Source organism: Leopardus geoffroyi, chromosome C2, assembly GCF_018350155.1.
Source record: "Leopardus geoffroyi isolate Oge1 chromosome C2, O.geoffroyi_Oge1_pat1.0, whole genome shotgun sequence".
NCBI lineage: Eukaryota > Metazoa > Chordata > Mammalia > Carnivora > Felidae > Leopardus > Leopardus geoffroyi.
In genome coordinates this window covers 55,837,044-55,855,869 of record NC_059333.1, presented here as the reverse complement: position 1 = coordinate 55,855,869, position 18,826 = coordinate 55,837,044, and the positions used below count along the sequence as shown (strand labels likewise).

The 18,826-nt window shown below is 37.1% G+C and overlaps 1 protein-coding gene across 2 annotated transcripts in view; it reads right to left on the bottom strand.

The window, feature by feature from the left end:
• Nucleotides 1-18,228, bottom strand: part of LOC123610839 (T-cell receptor-associated transmembrane adapter 1) — a 40,978-nt gene extending 22,750 nt beyond the window's left edge. The window contains exons 1-2 of one of the 2 annotated variants that reach the window (XM_045501937.1): nt 17,910-18,222; nt 4,393-4,503 (exon numbers count right to left, since the gene is read on the bottom strand). In XM_045501937.1, the coding sequence (XP_045357893.1) occupies nt 4,393-4,503; nt 17,910-17,916 (118 nt within the window). In that variant the 5' untranslated portion in view covers nt 17,917-18,222. Of the gene's footprint in view, nt 1-4,392; nt 4,504-17,909 lie in introns of both variants that reach the window. The other variant, XM_045501938.1, reaches the window with a different exon arrangement.
• Nucleotides 18,229-18,826: the final 598 nt, after the last annotated feature.

Below are 18,826 nucleotides of genomic sequence, written 5' to 3'. Positions count from 1 at the left end.
GAGTGGTAATCAAAAGTTTAGAGGTTGGAGCTAAGGAGAAAGGTCAGCAAGCTCAGGCTCCTGAATAGAGTTTGCTGTGTCATGAAGGCTTATAAGTTTAGTTAAAAATAGGGGTGCCTGGGTGGCTCAGTCAGTTAAGTGACCAACTCTTGATTTTGGCTCAGGTCATGGTCTCACAGTTCATGAGTCTGAGCCCCACATCTGGCTCTGTGCTGACAGTGTGGGGCCTGCTTGGGATTCTCTCTCTCTCTCTCTCTCTCTCTCCCTCTCCCCTCCCTCTCTTTCTGTCCCCTCTGTCTCTCTCTCTCTCAAAACAAACTTAAAAAAATGTTTTTAATAAAAATAAATGACATGATTTAAAAGCTACCCAATTATCTCAGTGATATTTAGTCAAATAAAAAGCAGTTTTTATGTTGCTATGAAGCAGTTGCATTTGCAAGATTCTGTGTGAGAAGAACTGGGTGAGTTTTCATAATCCGTTCTATGATTCAGATATAGACAACTTGCGGTCAGGTTCATGGTTGAGAGGATGTAAGCAAACATTTGCTTTTATGTTTTCCCCTTTATAGTGTTTACTCTTCCATATGCAATACATAACAAGAAAAAACAGCACATGACTTAAACTCCATAATAGCATTTTTGGATACATTCTTCATGTGAAAATGTGAAAAATGTGCCATAATTTTCAAGCATATAGGAAATATACTGATAGGACTTTGATGTATGAGCAAACTGTGAACTTATTTATCCTTCTTCTCAAAACAGAGAAGAAAGGTTGGATAAAGGATATTTTTTGGTTTTAAAGGAAGACAAAGCTAATACATTCCTAGCAGAAAAAGAAATAAATATAATCCTCCCAAAGAACAGACAAAGAATCACATAAAATGTAGGGTTTATTTTGGGAGGAAGGGATAACTCCATTACAAAGCCTCTACCTAGCACTGCTACAGAAAACATCAAGGAGAGGCTTATCATGTCTACCTGATTGAATGTGTAGATACTGTTTTGTTGCTGGGGTGGAGATTTTCTTTTGTAAGCTATTTAATACACCAGCAAAACTCATTCACTGACTCTTCGCCTTAGGTGGAGTCATATCTTGCAAGTTTCTTAGCCACAAAGAATAGCACAAAGATGCAAAAATAAGAAGTTCCATGGGGACACGGATACAGAGGCACTGTATTCCCAGACCACGTGGCAGAAAAGCTGGCAAACATAATCGAATCTCCTCTGGTCTGTCTGGCTAGGAGAAACAAAGCCGGAGGAGTCTTTAGCAGGACTGGGAGGAAGTCAGTTGGCAGAACTAATCCCAGAGCCCACTGGAACCCCTGTGTGAGAAAGCGCTATTTTTTTTTTTAAATTTTTTTTTTCAACATTTATTTATTTTTTTGGGACAGAGAGAGACAGAGCATAAACGGGGGAGGGGCAGAGAGAGAGGGAGACACAGAATCAGAAACAGGCTCCAGGCTCTGAGCCATCAGCCCAGAGCCCCGAACTCACGGACCGCGAGATCGTGACCTGGCTGAAGTCGGACGCTTAACCGACTGCGCCACCCAGGCGTCCCGAGAAAGCGCTACTATTTGCTCATGTGGACTAGCAAGGGTGGCAGTTACTACTGATGCTTGGGGGAAACCGGCAGGAGAAGCGGAGATGTTCGGGAGAGGGCTGCAAACAGAAAAAGGGAGGTGGGATGAGAATGAAAGGCATTTTGGCATCAGTGAGCACTGTGCAAAGCTAATTTGAGGTTTGTACGCTAATAAAATGCATGACCCAGGGTTGTGTGCTTACCTACAAAGGGCAGGTTTTGCTCAAATAAAGTAATTTGCAGTAGGCTAATGGTTAGAACTGATTCCGTGAGAGCCTGTGGAAAACTCTCTAAAATGAGCCTGTATGTGACTTAAAAGAACACAGCAATAGAGGTTATTGCATAGACGTGTTAGATAATATAGAGGTGGGGCAGGAAGTGACACAGGAGCTGGAGAGGACCTAGAGAATATAGATTTGGTGGGAGTGGTGAGAAGCCATTCCCTGAAATAACCAACACTAAAGTTAAATGGGATAATACATAGTCATAGCAAGCCTTTAACAAATATTTGTGGAAGGAGGGAAGGAAGCACCAGGGCAACCAAGAGTGGTGATGTGGGCTATACGCCATGCAGGAATGACCTCCTCAGCCCCCAGCACTGTGCCGAGGTATCTGTATAATTCTGGCAAGAGCCCTATGGTATAGATTATATTCTCCACATTTTGTAGACAAGGGAACTGAGACTATGAGAAGTTATGCTTCTTGTATAAGAGATCTCCCAGGTAAATATTGAAAGCAGGGTTCTAATTCATGACAGATTGACTTCAAAAGCCATGATGCTAAAAACAAATTGAGAGAACTGAAATTGATTTTAAAAATACAACAATAAGTGTAATTTACTATTTCCTGCTTTTAAAAAACTGTTATTTCCTACCATACTGCTTTTAGACAAAGTAATTTATGGCATGCCTGAGGCAGTAAGGTTTGTACAATTGAAAAGAAAAAAAAAAAAAGTCTGTTTTTTTTTTTAAGGAAAAAGTCCTTTTCTTTTCTTTTCTTTTCTTTTTTCTTTTCTTTTCTTTTCTTTTCTTTTCTTTTCTTTTCTTTTCTTTTCTTTTCTTTTCTTTCTAAAAAATTAGTCTACAGTCTTTTAGCAGTGGTCAACTAACCATTATAAGAAAACAACTCTCAAAAGGAGTTCATATGATGGCAAATGGTATGAACATGGATAAATAAATTCCAATGGACAAACCATCAAAACTGAGAACTAAAAAGCCCACTTGTTCCCTGGTCCCACACAGATCTCTGGATGATTGTCACTGGAATCAGTGGAAGAGTAAAATACCAGTTCATGATGGTTATTCTTGCCCTGGCTTCCACCTGCAAACATTTCACCTCTATGGCTCTACGTTCACCTTTTTCTAACTCAAATGACAATATTATCTGCATTCGTAAAACATTTTAGTGAAGAAATTAAAGTATAGTCATGTTAAGCTATTATAAAAAGAAGAATTCTAATGTTAGCTCATTTTTTTATGAAGAAAACTTTTTTCGAAGATGTTGGATGGTGGGTCATTGATGTATCTGACTTATAAAAGGTATTTGAAAAAATATTTGATAAAAAAATTAATTGCTGAAATCATTGCTAATGAAAAAGCATTGTCTGCCTGGAGTTTCAGGCATAGAAATGATAAATAGAGATCCTAAAAGAGTGTTGGCTTTCTGGCCAAGGACATTTGATCAACAGTGTAAAAACAGAATGTGCTCGTGGAAACCAATTTGGACAGAGAATTAGACAGACTGGGCCCTTATCCTTGGCTTTGCTATTGAGTAGATGTGTGACCTCAACTATGCCACTTCACTTTCTAGTGCTTCTTATCTTTTTTGAGAGGCGTGACAATAATGTCTTCTTCTTTATATTTTATATTTGTGTTAGCAACACTGAAGACGCTCATAAAAGGATCAAGGCCTCTCCCCAGGATCTGACTGTTGTTCTAAATTAGCGCCCTGAAGTTTTTCTGGGTCACATGTTTCTAATGTAATTTTATTAACTTCATTTTATTTATTTTCATCTGTTAAAAAGCATTGACGTTTTGTTTTCTATTCATTATTACCACAGAAATGTCCTGCCCCCAACAGAATTTTGGCTCTAGCATATTAAGACCTTTCCCAGAAATAGGTGAACTTGCATAACCATCCATCCATCCATCCATCCATCCACCCGACACGCTTGTGTTGAATGCCAGTAGTGTGCAAAGATTGTGCCAATTGCTGCACACTACGCTATTTCAGTCATGCCCATGAGGATGAAAACCACATGGTTAAAACTGCTGACCAGCTGTTGAAAGGAAAAGCTGACCCTGGGAGTGTTAGATAATGCCTGTGGGTCAGCCTGTTGCTTTTTTGTTCTCTCCTGATCCCAATACAGTCCTACTGCACATTAGAGGCTCTGACTTGATGCTGAGGGGTTTGAGTAGGCATGAGTAGAAGCTTGAAAATTTAGTCTTCACTCTTCCCATCACGTATCAGTGAGAATCTTTATGGCTGCTACAGAATAAATTACAATTTCTCAACTACTGTTGAATTGGAGAAGAAAAACTACATTTTACCAGGACAATTCTTTCTTACTCTATATCTCAGGGCAGAGATAAAGCGAAGATTGGGAGTCTGTTCATATTCTAATATGATTGTATTTTTAAAGTAAAAAGAAAACTTTAGAGTGGAAAAAAAAGTATCAAATAGATTTTCTACAGATAAAAATATCCTATTGCATCTCATTTCATAAAATTGTCTTCTTCTGTAGATTTTCCAGTGACTCAGTCTCCATTCATGCAGGAGTAGATGTGTGGCTATTTCTCAAAATGTCTTACCTTGTCGCTGCTTTTCCACATAGTGGGAAATATTGAAGATCAGTGATACAATCAGAGCTAATCCCAAAAAGGCTAGAATTACCCAGACATAATAGTGGCATCCAGGGTTTTCTGGAAAACAAACAAACAAACACACCTATAATATATTAGCTGCTTACCAATTTGTTTTGAATTGGGTATTCCCACAATTGAAACCATAGTATTTATTCATAATGAAGAACAAATCCTCTGCCAAGAAATTAATTACCATTGAAAGACAAAGGTTTCTTATAGATTTCAAATAGGTATTGGTGGTAAGTCCCTGCATTCAGCATGAACAAAAGGAAGCAAGTTTCCCACATTCTTAGTGTTGATGAAAGACATTTTTAGTGTTGCTGCTAAAATTTGACAACTGGTGACTGATTATAAAAACTTTGGTTCAAAATCAAGAACATCCAGGTTCAATCCAAATGGAATTATAATTGGGGCGCCTGGGTGGCGCAGTCGGTTAAGCGTCCGACTTCAGCCAGGTCACGATCTTGCGGTCCGTGAGTTCGAGCCCCGCGTCGGGCTCTGGGCTGATGGCTCAGAGCCTGGAGCCTGTTTCTGATTCTGTGTCTCCCTCTCTCTCTGCCCCTCCCCCGTTCATGCTCTGTCTCTCTCTCTGTCACAAAAATAAATAAACGTTGAAAAAAAAAAACAAAAACAAAAAAACAAATGGAATTATAATTGTTTTCTTTGAGTACTTGTTGGCATTGTAGTGGTTGTTGAACTGCTCTCAGTGGTCCTGTGTTTTTGAATAGATCTTTCATTTTCTTTCTTCCTTGCTTTCTTTTCTTTTTCTTTCCTTTCCTTTTTCTTTCTTTTTTTTTCTTTCTTTCTTTCTTTCTTTCTTTCTTTCTTTCTTTCTTTCTTTCATATTTAGTTTTAAATGAACATAGGCATATATATAATTAAATATATAAAATATATATGCATTTATGATATAGATGTACATATACATATATGCATATGATTTGCATATTGTTTATTTATATAGACTTTGCTTTTGTTTGAACTAGTCTGTGGCTCTTTAAACACCAGCAAATCTATTCACTAATGTCTGCTACCTCCTCTCTAATTTTGCACCATGTTATTTAAATGTCCAGAATACCATAAACTCCACAGAGAATAGGACCATTTCTGTCTTCTGCTCTGCAGTATCATATATAATGTACATAATTTACAAACATTTTAAAATAATTAATTAGTAAATGGGAAAAGTTAACTGATGGTGGTGGTGAAATGGGTGGTTTATTTTCTTTAAGGGAATTTTTATGTTTCATAGAGTCTTAGAAAATTGAGAAGACTTGAATAGTCTTTTATCCTCCAATAAACCTACAAATTAATTTGGTTAGAAACACTAAGGTTTGGAAAGGCCTTATTTATTCATTATGAATATAATCCCATAAATATTTATGAGAATTCTACAACACAGTAATCATTAACTATTTAAAATATACTACTAATTCTAGGTATCGCACGATACTGCCTACATTCCTAGAATTGTTTATTTGGTTTTTATTTTTAACTGTTTATGAAAAAAACACAAGTTCATACTAAGTCTAAATTTTAAAAATTCTAGCAATAGCAAAATATAGAATAACATAGAAGGTTCTCCACTAGAGCATAAATGGGTCACTAATATACTAATTAGCCTTTTAAAAAAACTTAACCAGTGCGTCTGGAGGATTTTACCATGTTATTATGTTATCTGTAGTGGCGGCATGGAATAACACAGTGCTGTTTTAATATAATTCATCTACCCATTTTTCTAAGATGGATATTCTGATTTTTTAAAACGTTTTTCTCTTACAAGCAATAATGCAACAAACTTCATTGGACAGGCATTTAACACATATGTGAGCTTATCTGTAGAAAGAGGCTCCTGGGAATACAATTGCTGGGTTAAAGGGAGTTTTTAAGGCATGCTTTCAAAGAAAGATTGTTCTCTACCTCCCATTGATAATAGTCCTTTTCAGGTGGTTAATGTAACCAGAATTGTGAAGAATGAGGCCAATAAGCCGTCTTAGTTCCCAGATGGGTCTCAGTTTCCTTCTTTGCTATATCACCACACAGAGGTTTTAATTTCTGCTTTGTTATCAAATTAATGGTTATATACATGAATTCTGTTATTAAAGACTTCTTTTCTTCTAGTAAAGAAAAAGTCCTAGTTCTAGATTCTTTCACATTTTAAGGTAATTTGAGGGCACACACTATGTTTTCTATCAAGATAGCTCACAATTATCATTTCAGGTTATTCAGTCTAGTACATTCTAATCACTCACCCTTTACAGTCACTGTATTTGGTGACAAACAAATGAACTTTAGTTGCTACCCAGAGGCCAGACTTATATATATCATCCATGTTCAATGTTAAAAACTATTAGTGAACTTAGACAAGCAAAAAAAGAAAGCTAAGGGGCGCCTGGGTGGCTCAGTCGGTTAAGCGTCCGACTTCGGCTCAGGTCATGATCTCGCAGTTCGTGAGTTCAAGCCCCGCGTCGGGCTCTGTGCTGGTGGCTCAGAGCCTGGAGCCTGTTTCAGATTCTGTGTCTCCCTCTCTCTCTGACCCTCCCCTGTTCATGCTCTGTCTCTCTCTGTCTCAAAAATAAATAAAGGTTAAAAAAAAAAAATTAAAAAAAAAAAAAAAAAAGAAAGCTAAGAATCAACCATAATCCTATTATCAAGAGACAATCACTGTGAATACCTTGGTTCATATACTTCAAATTATTTTTCTCTGTATAGAAATGATTATGGACAGAGACATAAGATTCAATTATACTGAATATACTGTTATCTCCTTTCACCCCAACAATTTATAGTGTGCTTCTTTTCCTATAAATAAAATATGCTTTCATTTCTTTTAGTGGCCTTATATTCCACTGAATGAATTTTCTATAATTTATTTAAACAATCCCTTATCATTAGACATGTAAGTTGCTTGTGATTTTTAGTTATATAAGCAGTGTTGTGATGAATATCTGTAGCTAAAACTATATATACAACCTTAATTTTTTATTTCAGGTAAAAATTCTTTTTTTAAAGTTTATTTTTAGGGTGCCTGGGTGGCGCAGTCGGTTAAGCGTCCGACTTCAGCCAGGTCACGATCTCGCGGTCTGTGAGTTCGAGCCCCGTGTCGGGCTCTGGGCTGATGGCTCAGAGCCTGGAGCCTGTTTCCGATTCTGTGTCTCCCTCTCTCTCTGCCCCTCCACCGTTCATGCTCTGTCTCTCTCTGTCCCAAAAATAAATAAACGTTGAAAAAAAAAATAAATAAAGTTTATTTTTGAGAGACAGAGAGGGTGAGCGGGGGAGGGTCAGATAGAGAAGGAGAGAGAGAATGTCAAGCAGGCTCCATGCTGTCAGCATGGAGCCCAGTGTGGGGCTCAAACTCTCAAACCATGAGATCATGACCTGAGTCAAAACTAAGAGTCAGACACTTAACCAACTGAGCCACCCAGGCACCCCTCAGGTAAAAATTCTTGATTTGTGAGGTCAAAAGATATACACATTTGAAAGGATTTTGATATCTTGATGGCCCAGGTTTTAATTTTTTTAATGTTTACTTTATTACTTATTTTTTGAAAGAGAGACAGAGTGTGAGTGGGAGAGGAGCAGAGAGAAGGAGACACCGAATCTGAAGCAGGCTCCAGGCTCTGAGCTGTCAGCACAGAGCCCAAAGAAGGGGCCCAAACTCATGAACCCTGAGATCACGACCTGAGCTGAAGTCAGACATTCAACCAACTGAGCCACCCAGATGCCCCGTTGATGGCCCAGGTTTTAAAACACAATATTAAGGGGTGCCTGGGTGGCTCAATCAGTTAAGCATCTGAGCTGGGCTCAGGTCATGATCTTGCTGGTGGTGGGTTTGAGCCCCCTGTCGGACTCCGCGCTGGCAGCTCAGAGCCTGGAGCCTGCTTTGGATTCTATGTCTCCCTCTCTCTTTGCCCCTCCCCTGCTTTTGCTCTGTGTCTCTCTCTCTCAAAAATAAACATTAAAACAAAATTTTTAAGGGGCATCTGCATGGCTCATTCAGTTAACCAGCAGACTTGGGCCTCAGGTCATGATTTCACGATTCGTCGGTTCAAGCCCCGCATCGGGCTCTGTGCTGACAGCTCAGAGCCTGGAGCCTGCTTCTGATTCTCTGTCTCCTTCTCTCTCTGCCCCTCCTCTGCAGGGCTCTCTCTCTCTCTCTCTCTCTCTCTCTCTCAAAAAGAAATAAACATTAAAAAAATTAAAAAAAATTTTTAAACACTGTATTAAGAAGACCCTTCTCAGGCTGGTCTGGCCTCTGATCCTATTAGTTAATTGGCCCTGACTTTATGTTTATGGCTCTTTTGGTTCAGCCACACTACAGCAACCCCCATCCTGATAGCTACTATCTTCCCACACACTGTCTCATGTAGTCTCCTCCTTCGTGGTTTGTGGAGGAAGTTGTCCCTTTGTCTTTTCTCTGGAGCCTGTGACATGGGTACTTCATGAGAAGGTGCCTGCTCTTATCTCTGCCCTAAGCATAGAGAACATCACACTTTTCTTTCCTCACCATGAACTGTTTCCACAAAATGTTGCTTTAGGTTTTCTAATTTTAGGACTTATCTGCTATACTTTCCCAATAATATGCCCTGCTCCAATCATTCTGAAGCACTTATGATTCTCAATAGATACCATACTTACCATTTCATGTCCTTATGTCTCTGTATATTTGCTCCTTTGCCTGAAATGCCTTTCTCCTCAGCTGTTTGACAGATTCATAGTCATCCTTCAAGACTACCTTTTCTTTGAAGCATTTGCTCTATGCTGCCTGTCCCCCGACCAAGTGACATCTTTTACACCCCCCTACGTTTCAACAAATATTGAGATAATCATCTATGTGTAAAAATCTCTTCCTACTTGACTGTGAACTTCCCAAAGGACAGAAAGAACGCCATATTCATCTTGGTCTTCATGCCTCAATTTCCTCATTTTACCTATTTTTGTGAAGATTAAGTGAGTTAAGACACGTAAGGAGATTTGTAGAAGAGTGTTCCTCGCCAGTAAGATGCTCCATAAATGTTAGCTATTGTATCGTTTTCAAAAATTTTTAGTGTAGTTGACACACAAGGTTACATTAGTTTCAGATGTACGTTTCTATACATTATACGGTCACCACAAGTGTATCTACCATCTGTCCCCACACCACACTATTACAATACCATTGACTGTATTATCTATGTTGTACCTTTTATTCCCATGACTTAGTCAATTCGTAACTGGAAACTATCGTTATTCTTATTCTCATCTCACTACTAGTGAGACTCCTGTTATTATTTCTGTAACCTATTCAGCACAAAGTAGGTTCTCACTAAATATGTGTCGACTAAATAAAAGACAAGTGGAATAAAGACAGACAATGTAATGACTAGGGCCAACAGAAAAGTTCTGATCAAATATGAGGTCTAGGCACACTCACAATCTAGGAAGACAAGTTGAAGATCATAGTACATTTGTCTCTAGTGCTGTTGAGAAAAGACCTACCTCCCAGCAGCTATGAGATAGATCCTTGTGAAAAGAAGAGTAACACATTAGGCCGCTGTAATCTTGGTGAAAGTACTTATGAACAACATCCTAATTCTCTCTGCCCTGAACCTACATTTATCAAAAAACCTACAGATTATTATATTTTTTCTAAGAAACTTGATACAAGGAAGTTGGTGCTAACAGCTAGGTATCTAATTAAATTTATGGGGTGTCCACCACTATGAACATAAAATTTTATTTTCTTGTTTAAAAATCAGTCTTTGGGGAGTTTGGTTAGTGTCAGTGAATTCTCTGGGAAAGGAATTGAAACAATACCACTAGTTGAGGTAAGCTGTATGAGCCAGAGACAACCCTACGAAATATATGCCTGCATAAAACTGGGATGTTAATGACTTAAGAGTCAGGGTGAATAGAAATAATCTCCTCACAGAACACACAATAACTTTCAGAAGCATGAAGTGGGATATGCCTTCATTCCTCAACTTTTGCCTTGAAGACCCATCAATATCTTTACTTTTACTTATTAAAAATGCACACTGTCCTACTATGAGAAGAGAAAAATAAGGGTTTTCTTATATGCTGAAAACATGGTTCTACCTTCACAAATCAAGAATGGCCTCATGAAATAGTTGTTTTGTCTGGTTATTGTTAGCAAAAGAATGGGCAAAGTATAACTATTTATAATTATTGTTTTAGGCAAATATTTGTTATTATTTTTTTCAGCCTACTAGTTATATGCCACAATATAGCACAGTTTACCTAAGAACACATATCACAGCTAGTTTATTTTAGAGTTGACCTGAAAGTTGCATTGTTTTAAATGAAGCATTTGATAGATGTATTAACAATTTACCTTTGGCTAAATTGGGTGACTTGTAGTCTTGTGTTAGAAATAGTCCAGGGGATCCTGAGTGGCTGAGTTGGGTAAGTGGCTGACTCTTGATTTCAGCTCAGGTCATGATCTCACAGTTTGAGATCAAGCCATGCATCGAGCTCTGTGCTGACAGCATGGAGCCTACTTGGGATTCTCTCTCTCCCTCTCTTTCTGTTCCTCCCCTGCTCATATGTGTGTGCTCTCTCTCTCAAAATAAATAAATAAACTTAAAAAAAAAAAAAGAAATCATCCAGTCTAATTTTTCCAGAAAAGAAATACAGATGGCCAGCAGACACTGAAAAGATGCTCAACATCACTCATCATCAGGGAAATACAAATCAAAACCATAATGAGATACCACCTCACACCTGTCAGAGTGGCTAAAATGAACAACACAGGAAACAACAGATGTTGGTAAGGATACAGAGACAGGGGATCCCTCTTACACTGTTGGTAGGAATGCAAACTGGTGCAGCCACTCTGGAAAACAGTGTGGAAGTTCCTCAAAAAGTTAAAAATAGAACTACCCTATGACCCAGCAATTGCACTACTAGGTATTTAGAGGTATTTACCCAAAGGACACAAAAATACTAATTGGAAGGGACACATGCACCCCAATGTTTATAGCAGCATCAATAGCCAAATTATGGAAAGAGCCCAAATGTCCATCAAGTGATGAATGGATATAAAGAAGATTTGGTGTGTGTGTGTGTGTGTGTGTACTCAGCCATCAAAAAAAGAATGAAATCTTGCCATTTGCAGCGATGTGGATGTAGCTAGAAAGTATTAAGCTAAGCGAAATAAGTCAGAGAAAGACAAATACCATATTGTTTCATGTATATGTGAAATTTAAGAAATAAACAGATGAAGATGGGGCGGGGGGAAGAGGGAGGCAAGCCATAAAAGACTCTTAACTACAGAGAACAAACTGGGGGTTGCTGGAGGGGAGATGGGTGGGGGGATGGGCAAAATGGGTGATGAGTATAAAGCAGAGCACTTGTGATGAGCACTGGGTGTTGTATGTAAGTGATGACTCACTAAATTCTATACCTGAAACTAATATTACAGTGTATGTTAACTAACTTGAATTTAAGTAAAAACTTTAAAGAGCATTTACTTTAGAAAATTTGTAATTAAAAAAAGAAGAAGAAGAAGAAATAGTCCAGTCTAGAATTATTGCATCAAATCCTATGACATACACTTTGGAACCTTGATCATTCACTCATGCACATGCTGAAAGGATGCAAAACTGATTTTGGAAGGAAATTTTGACCCTGCCTATAGGTTATCCCTGGATCTACCTCTGAATGAAAGCAGAATGGGCTTTGATGGCTTTCTATTCTGGGAACATGTCCCAGTTATGTTCCCAAAATGTTTTAAGAGAATATCAAAGTGGTTTCCCTCTCAGCTGACAATCTGCCCTAAAATGGCAACAGAATACTGCACTTCAGGTTATAGTCAGAAAATAAAAATTTAAACACTGTCACTCCGTTTGTTCTCTTACATTTTGTACATTTTCTGTCTACGTTATCAGGGCAAAATAAATCTTGTTTTAAGAAAAAGAACCAGCTGTATAAAACTTGCTACTGAATTAATTAATTATAAGAATTTTATGGACTAGAAGATGTTATTTAATATGTCATTCAGTATCTCAGGTAGAAGAAGCTGAGGATCTCCTCAAGGACTGTCACATTTTTGCTCTTCTAGTTCATGTGAAAATTGCTATTGGCCATCTATCTATATGTATCATTTGATACACAGTCTATCTTGAGAAAATCTCTTGGATAATATGATATACTTATTTTTTGTGACTTAATCGTATCCCTTGCTCCTTGTTTTCCTTTGTCTTGATCTACTTGGTTACCCTTTATACTGTGCTATATACATCTATTACCTCTCTTTCTAGGGGAGAGGCGAGAAAGCAAATAAATAAATAAAAAGAATAATAGATCTCTAGAACTTATCCTTGAGAGAACTAACAATTTACCTTCTATTTAGTGTTTTTTTTCTTTCTAGTTCTCATAGCGTCTAGTATTTAGTATAGATTCAATAAATGGTTATAGTTTGGGTAAATAAAGTAGAGCACAGTGTAAAAAGGTATACTTCAAGGCAAAACCCTTAATCTTATTTTTATAATTACACTGATTCTAGCTATAAAATATCCTATCATTTGCACAAAATTGTATTTCAATTAGAAGTTTCCTTTTATTCTTTGTAATTAAAAGGAGCACTGAAAAAGTTCTATCAGTCCATTAATTGGGACAAGAAGATAATTTGTTCTCAACTACAAAGAAACAACCAAATCAATATCATGTGCCTACATTTTACATAAAGGGTTTAAGGAAAGTCCTGGTAATTTTCATAAAATGTGTCAGGAACAGTAAGGCCAAAACACAGGCCAAATTCTGAAGGGTAGGGTATACTTAGCATAGTTTCTGGTTTTCCTATTGATTTGGGGGGTCTGCAATTCCCTATCTAGACTTCTGTTTTCCAAGATTTTTTTCCTTGTGTAATGTGATCTGAGTTTTAAACAGGAAGCTTTTCATTTAGAAGCTTTGTTATTTCATGACATTCTTGATAGCTTTAATAGTTTTTTTTATATTTTAATTTTAAGTAATCTCTGTACCCAATGTGGGGCTCAAACTTACAACCCTGAGATCAAGAGTCACATGCTATAATGACTGAGCCAGCCAGGCACCCCAGCTTTCATAATTTTTTGATTGTCAACAAATGCCCCCATTTTGAAAAACAAAAAACATACACAGATGAGACTGTATTGAGTAGCTACATGGTGGAGATTTTCAACTTGAATGGCAGATCCGTATAGATGCGAATACACAGGCACACGCACTTTCATACCTCCCTTTATCCATATTCAGTATATCTCCAGATGCATGTGGATATCTGTTCAGTACAGATAATGCTTCTTACAATGCTGGATTCACAAAGTGCTCAAAAATTCTTGCCCAACAAATGCAATCTTTACTATTATTATTCCATAATTATAGTTACCTTCATTTAAAAAGCTTTTATCAATTTAAAAAGAACTCCCACACAATTTGAATTTAGCTATTACACTGTTAAAAAGCCAAAGGCCTCAAGAAGTTATTAGTGAGGCAATGACAGCTAGGAAAACCATAATTTAAGTTTCTATATAGCATTCAACTGCCAAGGGTTAATAGTAGTAGCTTTAATTATAAGACCTCTGACTCCCTTAAAGCCAAGAGTACTTGGCAGGCACTGTATTTAGAACTCACACTTGCATGTACTCTGGAGGGAAGCCTAGCTAAAGCAAATGTATTGTCTTTCTGCTGACAGATATGACTCCTACAGAAGCCTTTATTTAAACAATTAACAACAGAAAAGCAATACATATAATGCCTTAATTGTTTCTCCTTCAGGGAGTCTGTAACTGAGACAAGTGCATACGTTTATAGTATATAAGATATGGCTTTTCATGACGGTTTCTCTTTCTTGGCTTGCAAACTCTGTCAGAGCAGTGACCTTCTCCTTTTTGCATCCCACGAATGTGTATATCTACTTTAGACACCCCAGAAAGTTCAAAGAAAAAGTTCTGATATAACAATCCCCATGCATTCTACTTATACAGCAATTTTCTTACCGTGATGATAGTTTGGTGTGGAACTAGATGCATTCTTGATGACTCTTTGTGACACATTGTCAGTATCCACAAATCCCACCCCCCTCCCCCACCACTTACATCACAATCACCCCATCAATAAAAGGCATTAGAGTCATAGATAGAAGCACCGGAAGGGATTCTCAAATCTACTCCCAGGCTTTTGAGTAAATAAAGTATTGTTTTTAATGCCAAATTTGAAATCTGTCAACCTTCAATACGTGTCTTTTGTGACCAGAGGGTTATTTGAAAAGTGGGTGGTGTATGTTGAGGAAGGACTATGATGGAGAGATGGACGACAGCAATACAGGGCATTGGAATGTCTGCTTTGAAGTGCAGAGAAAGAATGAGTGAAGTCACTTAGGAGCGAGCTGTGTGACTTCTTACATATCACTGAACCTCACTAAAGCAATTGTAAAGTTGGAGGTCCGATCCCCACCTGTGTGACATCAAGGTCCCTCTTTCTAGTACATCATGGTTGCTCTTCAGCAACACTTACTGAATTTGTTAGAGAGCATACATGTGGAGTGAGGTGGGGGCAGATTTTAAGACCGTGTAATTCCTCCAATACTGGGCTACTTGGCACTTTTATAATTAAACTCTAATTAGGATTGGTCAACTTGAGAAATCCTATTAAGATTGAAGTGTTGCCAAAATCCCTGCTGTTGATGAGTCTTTCTTTTCCTATATTTACTCCTTCATATTATTTCTGTACTTACTGTTTTCTGTTGGAGAAGCACCTTGGTGATATCCTCGGAAGATGCCCTGGTTGTTGGGAATTTTCATCCAACAAAATTTTAACTACTATGTTACTTTAATGTTTTAAGAAAGCCTGTTAATTTTTTATCTCTTCTTTCTAGTTTGGGAATACTGAGAAAATTAAATGAAATTTAAAATGCCTAGAAATGTGACCAGTAATGATGCTGATGATAATGACAATGATGATGATTATTTTGTTTTTTAATTTTACAAACCCTTGGATTGAGGGTAATGATATTTATTATTAACTAGCAATTTGTGCACATTTATTTCTCAGAGTTATGATTAGTAAGTGACAATCTTTCCCGAATTGACTTTCCTTAAAATCACTGCAAACATTAACTCAATTCAATGATGAAACACATTGTCTTTGACCCATCTTTAATTTAAAGAACATCTCAGTTTAAAAGATGATTCCTAAATTAGTCCTACCTAGTCTCTAAAGGAAAGGCTTACTGTCCTCAAAAAAGGAGATTGAGGCTCAAGGGAAAAGAAAACCGAGTAAAAACAATGAAAATTCTTTTTTTGAAAAACAGCAATGTGTAACTAAATCATGGCACACTCTTTAAACCAAGGGTAGCCCACAGGAATTGTTTTTGCCATTTGATTCAGCTAATACTGATTTTATGAGCATGCAGAAACACAGTAGGAATTATGATACTGGCCCATTGATTGATGCAGCGAATACAAAGCATGTAGGTAGAAGAAAAGGAAAGATTTGCATTTTTTCTTTTCATACCTCATTTTACTTAACCAAGAATTTTCACTTTTTCACACTTATTTTCTTTTTTAACCTCGCCTGTCTAAATGTAAAACATATTATCATCTGACTCTCTTCTTTCACATTGTTCTCCCCCTCTCCTTTTAAGATCTGAGTCTTTAACAGCAAACATTTGGTATTTTTATCTCTTCTGTGGAATTGCAGAAGCTCTCAACCGACAATGGAGTAACTCCTATGTTACCTCTAAAGGGAAAATCTAACCTTGGAAATGGTATGAAAGAAATTTTATCACATCTATCGTAAAATTAGAATTAAGTAATCCTGGAAATAGTTGAATGCCATATTCACTGCCTTTGGCCTTCCCACACTTCCTGAGTTCCCCAACACCATCAGCTCATGGCCACTGTTAATAGTACTGCCATGTCTGTTTTTTCCAGGGCATAGCAAAACTGCAACAATTGATTTTGTTCTTTGCTAATCTATGAACCTGGAAAAAAGTGAAGACAGGTGCGAAAATCGTATGTATCCTACGTAGGTATCATGCGATTAATCAGCTGTGTGATTAATCCAATTAATTGTTTTTAAAATTTGGCAAACCAAATATTGGAAAGCAAATTCACGGATTATATATAATATCTTTACCCTATAAGTGACTCATACAAATTGATCTTAAAAGTATGATAAAGCACAATAATTAAGCAAAAGATGTAATCAGACAATGCACAAATTGTATGATTATAGTTTAAAAACCCATGTAAAAGTGTTCAGCCTTATTATAATCAAAGTAAGTATTATCAATAGGCTAGCATATTACACTTTTTCAGTAAAGTTTTTTTTTTTTTTAGATGATACCAAACTGTTCAGGAGACACACACTAGGATGAAAGTTACTTGGTAGCAGTCTTAGAAAAGTATTTTGGTAATAATGAGACTTAAAGTGTTCATAACCTCTTGCTCAGTAATTCCAACTCTAGAATTTCCAAGAAAATAACCTTTAATATAGAAAAAGCTATAGAGATTTTCAACTTTCTGTCATTTTAAATATAATACAACTGGATACAACACAGATGTCAAACAATAAAAAAACAACTAAGGAAGCTGTTATTAACCCAATGAATGTCATGGTCTACATTCATCTAAAATGATTAGGCAGAAGTTTTCATAAAAAGGGAAGTAGTTACGTTCTAATGTTAGCAAAAAATCTAGACATATGATTTTATGTTCATTGTTATTTCATGTAGGAAAAGCAAACCATATAGAATGTATAGAAATAAAAGTAGGAAGGAAATACAACATAATATCTTCTAATTTTTAAGATGAGAGCTGTGGAAATTTTTTTCTTTTTCATGTATATTTCATAGTTCTCCCACTTTATATGTGTGGTTTCTTTTACAACAAAAATATTTTTATTAAAGAAATAAAAAATATGTAAAACAATGAAAGAGGAATGAACTATCAACATGGAACAGACATCCAGCTAATCGATGGGGATTCAACCCTTGTAATCCATGCCGCAAGCAATCAAATTTTCACTGGCCTTTGCAGAATGGTCAAGCTCTCTGATATTGACAATTGGATTAATGTCTGGGAAGGTAATAAAATACCTAAACTCAAAGGAATTAGAATGTGGTTAGTACTAACCAGCTTTATAACTAAACTAAAGAGGAATACGCATGATCAATAAGTTTCTTTAAAAATAACAGATACTTTAAATGCCATAGTTATCAGTGAACGCCAGTGAAAGCTACAAGTAGCTTTATATTGTAAAACCTCCCATTTTTTTCTTTTAAGAGAAAATTATCAACTTATATTCTCTAAAATATTTCAAAGTATTTTCTAATTATACTAAAGGCTATCTCACACTTTAAAAATAACATGTAAACTGATTTACTTCCCAAATGTTAAGTGTTTTTTGGATGGGGACATGGAAATTATTTAGTGAATTTATAGGCATAGGAATAGAACAAAAGAATTAAAAATACCGCTTACCTGGCATGCTTCTTTCCTCAGAGAAATCCTTATGTAACCATAAGGCAAATATATGGATTAAAAATGCTCCCACAAGCTTTTTTTCCTCAGTAATGTTGCTCTGTCGCTTTAGAAGTAGTGTGCCAGTAAAACTTGTCTTTAACTGTACCTCAGTTTTCTCTCTCTTCTGTGTCTTGAAATCTTTCGTGTGTACTTTGTTCAGTTACAAACAGGAAATGTGGTGATGGAGGCTTCTAGAGTTTTGATCTGAAACCAGTACGCTCTTGAATTTTTGTGTTACGTGACAAGACCAATCTCACAAGCCTCTGCATTCTGGTATTTGGATTTCTATCAATACCTGAATCTAATTTAAAAATAATAGTGAAAGCAAAGCCTGGGGGTGGATCTCCCCTGTCTTTTGGAGAGAATCCAGGGATCTCCTCACAAGTGAGTTCACATGGAAACACAGTAAAACATCTGACACTAGGGAGGAAACAGTGAGAAGCCCAGGTGTGCACAGCTGTTAGCTGTGTTTTCTTTGAGGCACGATGGAGGAAAAGAGATTAGTGCTTTTTGAACATTGCTATGTTGCAGGCGCCTTCTTTACCTGGCCGCCCTGGAAGACCCGGTGCCTGCCTTCTATCCTGACAACCCTCGCTGCAACCAGCGTGAGGTAAGTCCCTCTGTCCAATCTAGGGCCGCTTGGCAACAAGCTCCCGCTCTCAGTGCACAACCAGTAATCTGAAGTTCCTAATGTTGCTGTGTAGAAGTATGTTAAGTGGCACTACTTTAGCATGCATATTCCTGAGCCCTACTGAATCAGAATATTTGGAGCAGAGCCCAGGAATCTGCATTTTCACAAGTTCCCTTGGTTATTTTAAAATATAGGTGTTCTGGACAGTGCTCTAAAAATAGCATGTATATGTCAATGGTGTCTT